This window comes from Cololabis saira, chromosome 8 (genome assembly GCF_033807715.1).
Source record: "Cololabis saira isolate AMF1-May2022 chromosome 8, fColSai1.1, whole genome shotgun sequence".
Lineage (NCBI taxonomy): Eukaryota > Metazoa > Chordata > Actinopteri > Beloniformes > Belonidae > Cololabis > Cololabis saira.
The window spans coordinates 26,259,312-26,274,285 of record NC_084594.1 but is presented as its reverse complement, the minus strand read 5'-3'; the positions used below and the strand labels follow the sequence as shown (position 1 = coordinate 26,274,285).

The 14,974-nt window shown below is 38.6% G+C and overlaps 1 protein-coding gene across 1 annotated transcript in view; it reads right to left on the bottom strand.

Moving 5' to 3' along the window:
- The window catches only part of col7a1 (collagen, type VII, alpha 1), a 71,243-nt gene that overhangs the window by 13,960 nt on the left and 42,309 nt on the right, over positions 1-14,974 (bottom strand). Inside the window, exons 79-105 of the mRNA XM_061727438.1 lie at positions 14,254-14,298; positions 13,507-13,542; positions 10,689-10,724; positions 10,545-10,589; positions 10,398-10,430; positions 10,218-10,280; positions 10,052-10,087; positions 9,335-9,415; positions 9,161-9,229; positions 4,870-4,905; positions 4,698-4,757; positions 4,553-4,597; positions 4,428-4,463; positions 3,904-3,939; positions 3,759-3,818; positions 3,517-3,642; positions 3,351-3,422; positions 3,076-3,111; positions 2,924-2,983; positions 2,786-2,830; positions 2,424-2,459; positions 2,254-2,289; positions 2,073-2,129; positions 785-856; positions 412-483; positions 243-278; positions 78-158 (exon numbers count right to left, since the gene is read on the bottom strand). Coding sequence (XP_061583422.1) covers positions 78-158; positions 243-278; positions 412-483; positions 785-856; positions 2,073-2,129; positions 2,254-2,289; positions 2,424-2,459; positions 2,786-2,830; positions 2,924-2,983; positions 3,076-3,111; positions 3,351-3,422; positions 3,517-3,642; positions 3,759-3,818; positions 3,904-3,939; positions 4,428-4,463; positions 4,553-4,597; positions 4,698-4,757; positions 4,870-4,905; positions 9,161-9,229; positions 9,335-9,415; positions 10,052-10,087; positions 10,218-10,280; positions 10,398-10,430; positions 10,545-10,589; positions 10,689-10,724; positions 13,507-13,542; positions 14,254-14,298 — 1,446 coding nt within the window. The remainder of the gene's footprint in view (positions 1-77; positions 159-242; positions 279-411; positions 484-784; positions 857-2,072; positions 2,130-2,253; positions 2,290-2,423; positions 2,460-2,785; positions 2,831-2,923; positions 2,984-3,075; positions 3,112-3,350; positions 3,423-3,516; positions 3,643-3,758; positions 3,819-3,903; positions 3,940-4,427; positions 4,464-4,552; positions 4,598-4,697; positions 4,758-4,869; positions 4,906-9,160; positions 9,230-9,334; positions 9,416-10,051; positions 10,088-10,217; positions 10,281-10,397; positions 10,431-10,544; positions 10,590-10,688; positions 10,725-13,506; positions 13,543-14,253; positions 14,299-14,974) is intronic.

The following is a 14,974-nucleotide window of genomic DNA, read 5'->3' as shown; positions in this document are numbered from 1 at the left end:
CCGTCATCCCTCACCCACTTCAAGGCTGAAATCAGACATAAGAAACATGATGGTGCACAAGCACACAAAGAAAATACCTTGATGCCTCTCAGTCCTTTGATACCAAAGTCTCCCTTTTCACCTTGTAGGCCTATCATGCCATCTTTTCCAGGAAAACCCTGTAAGAATGTACAATCATCATGACTCCTCACATACACCTCAGACAGAACGTGCAGAAAGATTTAAAGGAAAGAAAATCATACAGATTCACCGGGTACTCCAGGTAGGCCTGCTTCTCCCTGCAGAGAAAGAACAGTACTACAGTGATTGTACTAGTAAAAGCTTGATCTTTGCTGACCGGTTTGATTTCAATACTGATACAGATTTAGTCAGATTTAGTCCCAGTCATCATCTGTGAACATTGTCACTTGCCTTCTGTCCACCAGGGCCACGAGCCCCAGGGAACCCAGTGGATCCTCGCTCTCCAGGTTCTCCCCTCTGACCCTGAAGTCAAATATGCACAGATGCAGAAACAGTCATAATGATACTCTGTTAAATATTTTAAACACACTGGCTTCAGTGACTGGAATACCATAATAAACTTGCACTTTTTCATGGTTAATCATGACTTCTGATTTGGTTTCAGCTGTATATCCACTCAACGTACTGCACTTACAGATAAGCAGACAAAGATCCTTCATACTTTTACATTGAACATGTCTGCATTGAAGTAAAGAAAGTAAAAAAAAAACTAAACAGATACGTTTTCTAAAGCTCACAATAGTTAATTTGCAGTTAAATTTACCTGCTGTCCAAGTGGACCCTCCTGACCCTTTCCTCCCTTTTCCCCATTTGTACCTTTGGGTCCTCGGTCACCCTGGAAAAAACAACACCAAAAAGTAACGGTAAAATCACAAAAAATCAAATACTCTCCTGTTCTTTCATGGTTTTTCTGGATTAATTGCCATTAAATGTGATTTGAACTTCATCTAAGTCACAATAATAGACAACCACAGTGTACTTAAATGAATAACACACAAAGATAATTCCCCATGCCTTCAATAGGCGAACCAATGAAACATTCACAGACTACAGGTGATTAAACAGTATATATTGACAAAAAATAAATAAATAAATAAACAGCCCAACATCTCACAAAGGACGTGGGACCGCACAACCACATCCTTCAAGTGTACCATGCTCTGTGCCTCCATCATCAATGAAGCCGACTGGGACTTCAAGGCCATTGGTGCCGGCCCTGACACCAGTGCTCAAACCTGGTGGTGAAGAACCAGGTAAAGAGGCTGTAAAGCTGAAGCAGTTCTATTGAGCCTAGTTAGCTTGTAGGACACCAGAGGCAATTAAAGGGACTGGCAAGCCAAGGAGACTGCAGCCTCAGTTGTTGCTAAGACACCTCTTGAGGAGTTTTGTGAGGGAGCTCACCTCCCTGGTAAGCTTTATGAAAGTTGTTAGTGATGACAGACGTCGGATGTCAACAAAGGAGAACGCTGCGGCTCTGCCCTGGCCATGGATCAATGGACCAGCTTTTTTCCCCTCCCATGGGGTTCTGGTGGGAGCATGGGTGTGTACCAATCCACGTTTGATTTGTGGGCTTGAAGAGGGCATTTGATAGCATCATTCAGGGTATTCTGTTGAGGATGGAGCAAGACTTCGGCATTCATCGTCAGCAGTAAATCAGGTTCCTTGCAGGAGGGAGTTGGATGCCATCTTCTCTGTCACAAATTCTGTTCAGAACTTTAATAACCAAAATGTTTCATACATTTCCAGCATTATGAAAATCCACTACCCTTGATCACATGTCTTCAATTGTCTTGTTTTTGCTGGGTATTGTTGAAATCAGCTGATGCTTCTTATGTACTGCAAAATAAGTTTAATGGTTCACTTACTTTTTTTTCCATCAGCACTGTGAATGTTTAACTGGTGTGCATAAGAAAGACACAAGTCCTTATACTCTGTGTATTACAGGCTGAAGCACTGTGTATTATATCATTGTGACTTAGCTGGTGAGATCACATTTTATTTTTTATTTATTTATTTTAAATCAACATGTATAATCTGACTAATCTACTGACTGTTTCTCCTCTGATGCCCTTTTCTCCAGGAGGTCCTCCGACTAGCACAGTGTCGCCCTGTGAGTGAGAGAGAGTACAGCTGTAAACATCTGTTTTCACCCCAACATACCAACATACTAAAGCACTTTCACAACCAAGAAACTAAATGGCAGAATCTTATCAGTTCCAAAAATACAATCACCTTGTCTCCTTTGTCACCTTGTGGCCCACCGTCTCCCTTTACACACACAAAAGAAGATTGAGAATAAAACCTGTCATTCAAGCAACTCAATTTAATTCATTACTTCATATGAGCAAAGGGATGATAGATCAATGATAGATCAAAAAAAGGAAGGGAATCCCAGTATTCACCTTTTCTCCCCGAATACCTCGAACCCCTAGGGGACCCTGATAGACACACACACACACACGCATATGTGTATGACTCCATAATGAAAATGACAACAGTATGCAAATAAAGAATGTCTCTGTCTTTTAACAAGTTTTTCCTGTTAAGACGACAAATCATTGGAAATAAGCCAAAAATCCCCAAAATGCCTTGGGGTGTGCTGTCAAGGTAGACTTGATTTCAGGTTATTTTCTACTGAAGCTTGACTGCTTCCTATATAGTGGCAAACAAACTACCTTGTGGTTTGAAGAAAGAAACTAAAATAGTAAAAAACATTAGAAAGATATGTTGAAAAAGTATAAAAATGTTTTCTTCTGGTATTTACTGTTGGTCCTCTCTCCCCATCCAAGCCAGCTCGACCGTCCTCTCCCTAAAACACAAGAGGCAAAAGAAGATGCATAAATATGTAAATGTTAATTTTCATCATCTGTGTCATTATACAGTGGTGCAACCAGTGTCTTACTCTGGTCCCTGGATCTCCTCTTTCTCCTCGAAGACCAGGGGAACCAACACCAACTTCTCCCTGGCAACATAAACAATATATATGTATCTCAAAATTGACATTACAATATATGCAACTAGACACAAGTAGTGTGGATCAGCCGCCATAGTCACCTTATCCCCCTTGAGCCCATTTGTACCTGGAGAGCCCTAGAAAACAAAGCATCGATCATCTAAATCAGGAATTTTAGTTGGTATTCCAATATTACCTTCTTTCTTTGTCTCATTTTGATAAATTTTAAGATCAAAAGATAATCAAGAGATATCAGAATAAAATATTTTGAACAATCATCTTTAAGCAGAAGTCTACAACAAACAGCAATGACAGCACAATCCAAGTTTAATATGGAAGCTTTTAACAGTTTTCTTTAATGGCAACAGGAACTCACCGCCTCGCCTGGAGGTCCAGAAGGACCAGAAGGTCCAGTATTTCCTACACGGCCTGCAAACCCTTGTAGGCCCTAAAATTGTAAACAAGCGAAATAGGTGAAAATTTGAACACGGATAAGGCAACATTTTTTTTTTCGTTTGTTTGTTATCAGCGCCTCCACCAACCCTCTCCCCTGGGGGTCCAGGAGGTCCTGGCTGTCCATTTTCTCCTCTCAAACCAGGCTGACCACGGTCCCCTGGCTTTCCCTGGAGCCCTGGAGGACCAGCTGGCCCAGGGAGCCCTGCATCTCCCTGAAATACAGTCAGAGATTTCATCCTGAGGCATGCTTGATAAGCCACCAAATCTGACTGGATGGATAAAAACATATACAGTATTATCCTCAACTGCAACACATGCTGTCACTCACCTTCAAGCCTGCAGGCCCAGTACCACCAGGCTGACCTGCAAATCCTACACCTCTTTCTCCCTGTAACAAATGTTTCATCATTCCTGCTTCAGCAGAAGGGGGATTGAATTCAGGCAAATTTATCAGATGCATGACAAAAGCTCACCTTATCTCCTTTTGGCCCTGGGGATCCTGGTGTCCCCTGTATAAAAAAAAAGAAAAATTACGAAGAGTAGCAGCAAAAGACAAATTCTGGTTTTAGAATATTGAATGTAAAGACTAACTTCAAATACTTCATCACACTGTTCTGGAAAAATTGTATAGGGAAAGATCCCACTACTGTTTCATTATATACTGATATACATTTTTTGGTGGGAAATCTGATAATGGAAAAGTCATGCCCCAAAAGTAGAACTGAAATGTGATCAGTAAGATGAGTTGAACAATTTTAAAGCTGCAATAGTACACTTACACTTCACACAAACTATTGGAGAAATGCATTTTGTGTAGCTCTTTATCAAGTTTAGGAGAAAATAAAACAGAATTGATTCCTGATAGCTGTTCAACTTTACATTTATTTCTTGTTCATGTAGGTATTTTCTATTCATAGCAAAACAAATCCACTGGAAAAAAACTGGCAATGAAATATAAATCCATAAAACAAACTGGGAGTGGAAGCTGATTACTTACGTCCTCGCCAGGGTCTCCTGCTTCACCAGCCACTCCCTATTATGATGACAGATAACACATTGGGATCATGTTGATATGTCAGCATAAACCATAACGCTGTAGCTCTGCACCATAATGACACTCACTCTGTCTCCTCTGATGCCAGGACCACCCTTGTCTCCCCTGTTACCCTGAATGGCAGAAGTAATACATCAACATTAACATTTGTTAAGTGAAAAGTCCTTTTAAAATTTGTTTTGAGTTGAGTCTGAGCCTGCAGTTTAGACTCACCTTTTCTCCAGGTGTGCCTTGCTCTCCAGCTATGCCTGGCAATGTTTGACCAGGAAAACCCTATAATCAGACAGAACCAGACACACATGCTGAGCTGCAGTCAATTAACCTAGCAAAGACAATGCTTATAAATACTATAAGCTATTTTTGGTTGATGTCAGCAGTGACCAACCCTGTCTCCTTTTGCTCCAGGGAGTCCAGCCACAGCCTGCAAGAGTGCAGAAAAATATAGAAAATATTGAAATATATTTGTGAAGAGCAGTATACATTTTCAGTATTTACTTCCATTTGTTTTTGGGGGAAGTTATTTTATCACTTGTAATGACATACAGTACTTGGTCCCAGCAAACAGCTACTCCTGTCATAAGAGTGTACCCTGTAGACTTTTTGACAGTTTAGGTAAGTTAATTCTCACCTTTTTTCCTCAACAATGGACACACAATAAAAAAAGCAAGCAATTTTTCAATACAACAAAAAAAATACCAATACCAATTATTAGTTTAAGAATTCAGATAACTATTTTTTTTAGTTTACCATCAGTAGTAACATCCTCAAGTATTCTTGGGAATGATCCCAACAGATTGGCAAATCTTTTTTATAACATTCATCCATACGTCTTGGCAGAAATGTTCAAGTTCAACCAGGTTAGCTTTGGAGCCATGATCAGGTCCCTTCATACATGATCTCCGGGGCTCAGGTCCAGATTCAGTACAAGGGTCACTTTTGGGGCTTTTTTTCCAAGGTAACTCCTTTGCAGTATGCTTCATGGAAAGTAAATAATTTTTTTATACAAATACATTTTCAGGATTTTTGAATTCATAAACTATTCAATTATTTCACATCAATCCACCTCAAAAACATAACTGTTCTTTCTTATTGTATTTCAAGTAGGGTTATGACAAAAGGGTAAAGATGATTTATTTAGAAATTAGTTTGAAACCATCAAAATACAAACAATTTGAAAACATTTCAACACTGTCTGTTAACCTTATAAAGATTAACATCTTGGTGTATAAACTTTGTTTAATAGAAGAATGAGCTTAGTTTAAAACTATGATAAATGAGTTAGGTTGGAGAGTGTTGCCGGTGTTGCCTGGTCATTTATCAAACTATTGAACTCACTGACAACATCACCGTGCCTCTGTCCAGGGTGCTGAACCTGAGGTTGTCAGCAGTGGGCGAGCTGTTCGAGCCACACGTCATCACAATTCATTAAACATTATGGACTGCAGAACCGGGGATGAATACTGAGGGAATCACAGAGCAAATAGCATCTTCTCTGTGTTTTTCACCAATACAAATTTTTACCAGAGGAAAGACATGACAACACTGACAACAAGAGGCTCATGGCAAGTATCAGCTACAAACTGTGTCCAGGGCAAAACAAAAGACAAACCACCATCACCTTTCTTCAGCACACTCTAAATAACACAATTTTATGACCCCATAGTGATTCTTTCTTGAGAAATAATATTAATGTTAAGATGTAGATGTACTACTTTGCTTTAATTGACAGACAGTGTGGTAGAGAAGGCAACGGTCCAGGCATCAAAACGCATTCTCTTTGTGTCATCCTTTTGCCTCTTTTAGTACCAGCATCTACTCAACAATTCACACACCAATAAAAGCATTTTAAACAGCGGTGGCCCAGTAACTTGCAGCTAAGTTGCAGAATAAACATCGGGATAGTACAAGGCAACTTCGGTTAATTAACAAAACCAGCAACAGAAGTCTTTTAAATTCTTCATTTTCAGCAGGCTGGCCCTTTATTTCCCCTCTCGTTTTGTGTCTTTAAGCTCTATTTTCAGAAACCTGCTTTTTTTGTTGTCGTCAGCCATTACTAGTCTGTTTTTGTCCGGGTGCCTGCAGCTGTTGTTGATATACAACTGTATGTACATCTCACATGATCTTGACGCAACTTTTTCATACTGTGTCATGTTTGACTTTCAAATCACCATTTAATCCTCATCAGAACTCAATGTATATTTGCAACGTAAGTACCTTATACAATAATACATAATGTGTTTAAGTGTGGCATACCATGATGGGAAAAGCTCACTTCAAAGATGACATTGGACATTCCTGCTTTAGCTGAGCTTAATGCACATGTGGTGAATCTAAAATGGTGTGCAATCGTTGTGAAACAGCTCAGAGCTACTGACACTACTAAATCTTAAAGCAAGTTTGTTAATGATCTTTTCGGGTTTTGCATTACAACTTAATGTACCAACCTAAAAGGTTCATGGCTTGTGGCTTAGAATAGGAGGAATTGGTCACATAAATATGTTGTCATTTACAGGACGTAAAGCAGCAGTTTACTATTATACAGTATGATAAAATAAACAAACTGATGTTGATTGATAGGTAAACATTTAAATTAAAAATATCTCTGAGGAACCTTACATTTGAAGTTAAGCACAGATAATGAAGGTAAGGGAGATGTCTGTGATAACATCAACACACTTGCACAGAGGTAAATTTATTTGAGTAATCAGTGATGTCATGTTCAGTCTAATTCAGATAAAGTTTATCTCCGATGAAATCCCCAGTGGCACATGATTCATCAAGTAAACTCAATTTCCTTTAACAAGTTTACTGTCATTTCAACACAGGCACCCATTAGGGTGCAACAATATTTAAATTTGTGTAAAAAGGGGCTTCAGTTTAAAGGCCAAATAACGCTGATGCCCCTTTTCCATTATACAGTTTTCGACTTGACTCGCCTTGATCTCAATCACTTTTCATTACAGTTCAGTACCACCTAAACGAGGTTTGCAACAGACTGCATTTGAAGTAAGTTTGCTTGCAATTTATTGCTGTACAGTACTAAAGTTCAGTTGTAAAGTAAATATTGTGCTCACTGTTCCCGGGTTTTAAATATGGCAGGTGTGAAGGAATTGCTGTCAAGACTCATCACAGACGTTACTCGCTGGCCAATCAGTGGCCTGCAGTTTGGTGATGTTGGATTTTCAGCCCGACTCAGGTCAGCTAGAACTTTGGGCAAGTACGTGCGGAAAAAGGATGTAAAAACCAGCATTATGCACTAGTGGAAAACCCTGGAAACAGAGTAGAGTTGAGCCGAGTAGGTACTAGTGGAGATGACCTATGACACCCTGCAGTTAAGCAGGTGGTAAAAGTACTTGGTGTAGAAAAGTTCCCCTTTTGGAACTTTATACTTAAAATGGCATTTAGTCACACAAATTGTCTTTTTTGTTTCCAGCCATGAATGAACACTGCAAATTAATTATTCTATAGTCTGTAGAAAATGTCCCCTTTTTAAGGAATACTGAATCCTCACAACTTTAAATACCTATACTAAAATACTCTGAGCAGCTACAAAAGATAAGATCATGACCTTTGCATAATGAGACACAAACTGGACCCTGCAGAGACTCTGATTGCCTTTGTTACTTGCATGACCCCAGTTGTTTTACTGGCCTAAATCCATAATCTTCTCTTGTTTTTCACAAAGGACTGTGATCTCTCGAGAATACTGGACAATTTCAATTCATCTTGTGTGAAGGCTGGTGCAGTTAAATGCCTTGTCATTACTGTTAACGAGCTTGTCGCTGCCAGTCACACCAGTCGAGTAGGCTTTTTTCCTCCTTGTAGTGCATTAACCTCTGATAAACATGATGATGTACCTGAGGATGTAGTGTACTGATGTTTCTTTACATTACCGTGATTATGTCTTGTGACACCACCTCTACTTTTCGGAGTGTGGTCTGTTTTTTTACTTAAATACAAGTCACTTTTCAATTCATTGTTTGAATTTTCAAGTTGCTGTTTACTACATGATATTAGTTTGAGAATTTATGTTAGTATATGCTTCAGTGTTAACATAATGTAACTAATATATTCTCCTAATCTTTCGCATTAGTGTTTTGTCAGCAGCTGTGGTAATTTTAAGTATTTATAATTGGAAAATATAAATATAAGTCAATTAAAGGAGCTTGAGGCTCCTTTTAAGAAATGAGACTCTCTAGCGCCACCCTTCACCACGACGGCCGTTGGGGGTACTGCAGCCAACAGTGAAGCCGGCACGGGAGAACGGGGAGAACGCGCATGCAGAGTCATGTGACGTAACATCCGCAGGACAGCGCGGGAAATTCCGGCCCCCTGAATTGCAGCACATTTTGCAGCACACAGCCTGTTCAAGGCAACGGAGAGATACGCTAGAGGGCTCATTCATTTTTATTTGGAACGCTTCATCTGACATTATTACTAGAAAACTTAAAACGTATACGAATTTTTTTCATAAATCCTGCCTCAATCCTGCCTCAAGCTCCTTTAACTTAAATTAACTTCATTAAGCAAATAATTGCATACTGTATTGAGTAAATGTGCATGCAGATGTGAATTTGCACATTTGCAGATGTGAGTTTGCAATCACATCTAATAAAAACAACTGCATTAACAGGTCTTTCAGCTGGAGCCAGCACACTCATACAACAAGCTCTCACCTTCCCTGGAGGGCCGCTGTCTCCCTGCTCCCCCTTTAAACCAGCTTGGCCTACGGATCCAGCAATACCCTGAAGAGCACATTACACAATATTAACATAAAGAAAAGAAAGTAATAAAGACTTTACAAAAAAAAATGGCTGCATGCCACAAGTATACATGCACACATACAGTACCTGCTTCCCTGGTAACCCAGGTATTCCTTCTTTACCAGGGACCCCATCTCTTCCAGGAACCCCTGGTTTACCTGATTCGCCCTGAAGAGCAGCACATACTTTTCCTTAGAACAACTTCATGCTTTCACATTTGGATGTTAATGCATTAGAGAAGTGTTGAATCATTTAAAACCTGCTGAATTTTCTGTTTTTGTTCACCTGGAACATTGCACATAATCAGCGGGGTTCATCTTTTATACATGAGACAAAAAAAAAGGTTTTACTTTAGCTTTCTCTTTTAGTTTTCTCTACAATTTTGCTTTATGTTTTGTTTGTTTGTCAAATCAGACCAGACTATAGGTGCATTTCACCTATAGTCAACAAAATCTCTTACAGTAATAAAGTCATCACTTTTATTTATTCTATTTTCACAAGAAGACAACAACATAGCAGATGAGATTTAAAAAAGGAGATGAAGAGTGTGTCAGACATGTTGGTTGATTTGATCTCTATTAATACAAATTAAGCATATTGCATGTTATGCTGCTACAAAACACACATGGTGTAGTGGGATCTGTCATTACAGATATTTAAACATTTTTACTGTATATAATTTCATTCTTATTTTTAGTCAAAAGTGAAATGCCTCAATGAAAAAAAAAATCTTGATTTTCTCATTTTCTCTCTGTGTTTCAGAGTTGAGAAGCAGTAGCAACCAGAACAGGATTAAATACTCACCACCTGCCCTGGCAATCCTGGAGGGCCCTGTGGACCCTGCAGGAACAAATAAATAGTGTTATAAGGGAAACAATTTTGATGCATGCCATGGAGGTTTCAATTTATTTCATGAGAAAAACATGAAATCGATTGTCCCTGAAGATTTATAATTTATGAGAATACATACTACAGCTCCTGGAGGACCTGGTGGTCCTGGCAGACCTGTGCTGCCCTGAGCGCCAGGAGGACCCTGCAGAGAGGAGAAATAAAGTCACACACTGCATACTGCATATATAATATAGCTTTATGTATGGGCTATATGGCAGGGCATGTCAACCAAATATCTGGTTTAAAAGACAGTTCTTACCTGAACACCAATGCCTGCTTCTCCTTGATTTCCCTGTAAAAAAAATGAACAAAAAACGTGTTTTTAACATTTGTCAGAGAGAGACTATAGACTTGTCCAGGCAGGAATCGGTAAAACAGCAAAATGCTGAAAAAGCTCTGGGCTGACCTTCACGCCGAGAGGACCTGGCAGGCCAGTGGGACCCATGGGACCCTAATCACAACACATCATCAGCATTTAAATGGCTATTTATAATGGTTATTTTTAATAGGTCTTTTATTATGCACACTTTTTCATGCCTGCCATACTTACAGTTGGACCCCTTAGTCCGGGCTCTCCTGGGTTTCCCTGTGAGCAAATATTTATACAGTAAAGTTATTGAAAACAAACCAAAAAAAGAGTTTTAAATAAGTATTCATATACCACATTTTAAAATATTGGAAAATTGATTTCTCGTTAACAATTAGGTGGGAATAAAGCTAATCTGTTTATCATGGATTAATATGTCCTGCCTGAAATGTCCTCTAATGACAGCCAGTTAAACCTTGTTGAATCATTATGAGACTTTTATGTGACTAAATAAATGAGATATTTTAATGTGTTTTAACATACCTCCAGGATAGGACGCTATAATTTGTTGCTTATATGAGCAACACACAGCAATGGTGCTCATGTGAACTCTGTATCTGCTCATGAGAGTTTCTACTCATAGCAAACCAAAAACGCAAGCGTTAAGGGGTTCAGACCTCTTTGAAATACAGTGAATGCAGCATATGTTTGTAGATTAATTTGGGTTAAGATAAGGATGAAGAGCCTGAAATAATCTACTCAAGAGCTGGGTGAGAAATGTTATCAATCAAGCAAATGACGAACGAAATCTGCTTTTTTTCCAGATATTTGAGGTGGCATTGAACTTATGCAAATGAATACACAGAATATACCCTGACTCCCTTTTGAGAAATGCAACATGGTGAGTTCATATTCTTTGATTCATAATATTGTTTTTGTAGTCATATTATTTACATATTGTTTAATGTAGTAGGTAGATTGACTGCTTTTAAACAGTGCATCGGAGGTCCTTCTGAAGTCTCTTAAACTTCCTTAAAATCTTCCTCTAAGATTTGTAGAGTTGTCCAACCAGATTTCTACTTGGGTATCACTCTCCAGTGCCATAGTCTTGTTTTATTTTTTTATTAATGTTGAATTACCTTTCACACCTTAAAGTGCCCTTTAGTACACCATACACATTGACTTGTGAAATGCTGTTGCACACTTAAAATCTTAATTATCCAATTAATGCAAACAGCAGTTTTCTATTGTTCCTGACTTGTTGATAAAACTCATGATACATTTTTTTCCTGTATTCTCTTTCTTTTTTTTCCTATCTTAATCCATTTTATGTTAATATCAACCATAATCTTATTTAAATAAAATCACTTCTGGCTTTGCCGAGCCAAATATCCCGATGATGGATGATGTCCATTTGTTTACAGTCTTCCATCAAACTTTTAACAAGAAAGCAAATAACACTTTTCTGACTTTTTCCAAGCTTTTGAACTATTCCTTTTAGCCTGTATAGATATTTTTTTTTTTACTTTTTATAGATATATATATTTTTTATTTTTTATAGATATTTTTTTTTTTTATTTTTATACCGTAGATATATTTTTTTCACATACATACATACATACATACATACATACATACATACATACATACATACATACATACATACATACATACATACATACATACATACATACATACATACATACATACATACATACATACATACATACATACTGTACATGCTCATGTTAACAGACAATGTGACATGGGCAAGGAGACATAAACAAAAACATGAGGACACAAGCAGAGGATGGTCAACAACATTAACAAAGGGCACTTGAATGGTAAGCTCTGAAAAAAATGTATGTTTTACCAGGCGTAAGCACACAGGAACCAAGCACAGCTGCATGCACGATAAGCAGATTCAACAGTGAGGACGGTTTTTGAATGCACCCCCACCTCCCTCCACCACTGCCCCAGACACACACACAAATACACATAGACAGTATTATACACTAGATACTGACGAGAGGACTTCCTCTGCATGTCATCAAGCTTCCTTTAATCTCTTTTAATTTTTTTTTAATGTTTAAAGCAGCACAATGTAACTTTCAGCTTTTGTTGAGTTTGGCGGCTCCTTTGGACAAAAGCGGTAGTGCTTTACCAGTAGTGTGGAAGGGTTCCTACCATCCACCTCCAAGTTACATAGTGCCAGTGAAGGCGATACAGACCCCTCAGACCATGACAGAGGTGTCATTAAACCTGTTGGAAGTTGATCTACCATCACAATGACTCTGGAAATATGATATTAAGGTGGAAAAGTTACATTGTGCTGCTTTAAAATGTAACTTCCAATTTAAACTTTGGATTTTGACATTAATGCTCTGGGGACATTTCAATTGAAACCGATCAAGGTCTGACTCTTATCCAAGACCTCAGCTCCCAGACGTCCCTTTCCAATGCAAATTAATTAAGATTAAGTAGCTAAATTTGTCTGGGAGGGACATTACTGTGGGTGCTTCCTGATGATAGATTGTTATTTCTTTTTTATTACACCTTTCAAGCTATTTGCTGTCTAAGCTACAGCGCTCAGTCGCCTGAGTGACTTTGGTCCTATCCCACTTGTGTCCGACACCACGGGGATACATTCTCCCAACCCTCCCAACTGCAGAGCTCAAGCATGCCAGCCAGCAGCAGAGAACCTACCGGTCTGCCAACAACTCCTGCGAACCCAGGCGAGCCCTGGAGAAGATTTAAAATGAAGGAAAGTGGATGGAAGAAGGGTGGGGGAACAGTTTGATAGAAATCAGTGTTGCAGTAGGGGGGGGGAAACAGAGAAAAGGAAATGGACAGAAATAAGACAAACACGTACAGAGAGGGGAGAGAGGGAGACAGTTAGAGGGTGAGCTTTTTACAGTAATTGCACAGCTGCAAAGGAACCTACGAAGCATCGGCACGAGGAGGGAAATAAAGAGCTCCAGTTGCTTTGTGCTAGCAGCCAACCCATCGGTTCAACTCTGCAGATCAAGCCTATAAGTGGACTGGCTCATGGGTTACTCACTGGTGTGCCTCGAGAACCAGCAGACCCTGCTGAGCCCTGCTCCAACATGCCAGGAAGGAAAATAAAAATGGTGAGAAAGAACTCAATGTCTCTGTTTTTCTCTTCATAAAATTACCTACATTTACAGAGGCAATATTTAAAAATCTTCCCAGTCATAAGTCATAAGTTGTATTGTATCTTGAAATAGCACAAAGGAACTTTTGCAAGTTTTAGCTCAGTGGGTCCTCCTATGGTTCTTTAGGTCATTATTTTCCTGGTCTTCTCTGCAATGGGGTCCAACTGTAGCTCAGGGAGCTCAGAGAGCAAGACAACACTTCCTAAAAGTGAGAAAATATTTCTTCAACTGAAACTGAATCTGATATTATTACTCCAAGACAATAATTCTGTACTGCTTTTAAGTGGAAATGAACAAAAATGCCGGTTTCCTTTGATGGCACCTGCAATCCCACTGGTTTCCAATTCCAAAAAGTTCCTTATTAATTCTTCTGTTCAGATTACTTTACTGTATAATGATACAAACAGATATTCATTTTAAAAGCAGAATATATTATTTTACTTTTTTTTTTCACAAGACAAAAAAGATATCACTTACCAACACGCCCGCGAAACAATTGTTCACTACATATTTAAATAATTCAGTATTAAACAGTACCGAGCTCTTCATGAAAAATTGAAATGACAGAATATTTAAGATACAGTATATATATGATCTTCATCATTTCACAGTCTTGTAAGTACTCCACTTACCGGTTTCCCATCCTGACCTGGTTTCCCTGGTTCTCCTGCTGCGCCCTGGAAGAAAAAACAAATTGCTACATCTGACAAAAATCATAACAAAAACAGTAACAACAAAAACATAATAGTAATATTTCACTCCAATAATTAAGCAATATATATATAGATTATGTTGTTTGAGTGTCAGATGCATACACTGCTGTCTGTGCATCTTAAACATATAAGATATAGCTACTGTTTTAATAAGTGAAATTTTGAGATGCTGGTAGACATTTTGAACTTGACAAGGATATATTCTTTTACTCCCCCCAAAAAATGTACAAAAATGTGTTTCTTGATGTTGTGGATCCCTCCAGATTGATCAAAGGATGTGTTTGACCATGTGAAGACTACAAATTATAAACATTTACACATTTTCCTGGATTCACTTTAGTTACATTTTCATCCGATTACATTTCTGAGCTCCAGTGTGCCACAAACACATTATGAAACTTTGTGGATGCGGGTTCATCCCCACAAGTGGCCAGAGAATGAATGCTGTATCTGTTGCTGATCTAATAATTTTTCACCTCTGGAGATATAAAAGGTTTAGTTTCAAAACCAAACTAGCGAGTCACAACAGCAAAGTCACAAAATAGGAATAGCAATCGAAGCAGCTCATAAATAATCAACTAATGTGTTTTGAGAAGCAACATAAAGTAAGAACAGAAATAACTTAGAAAGACCACATAGT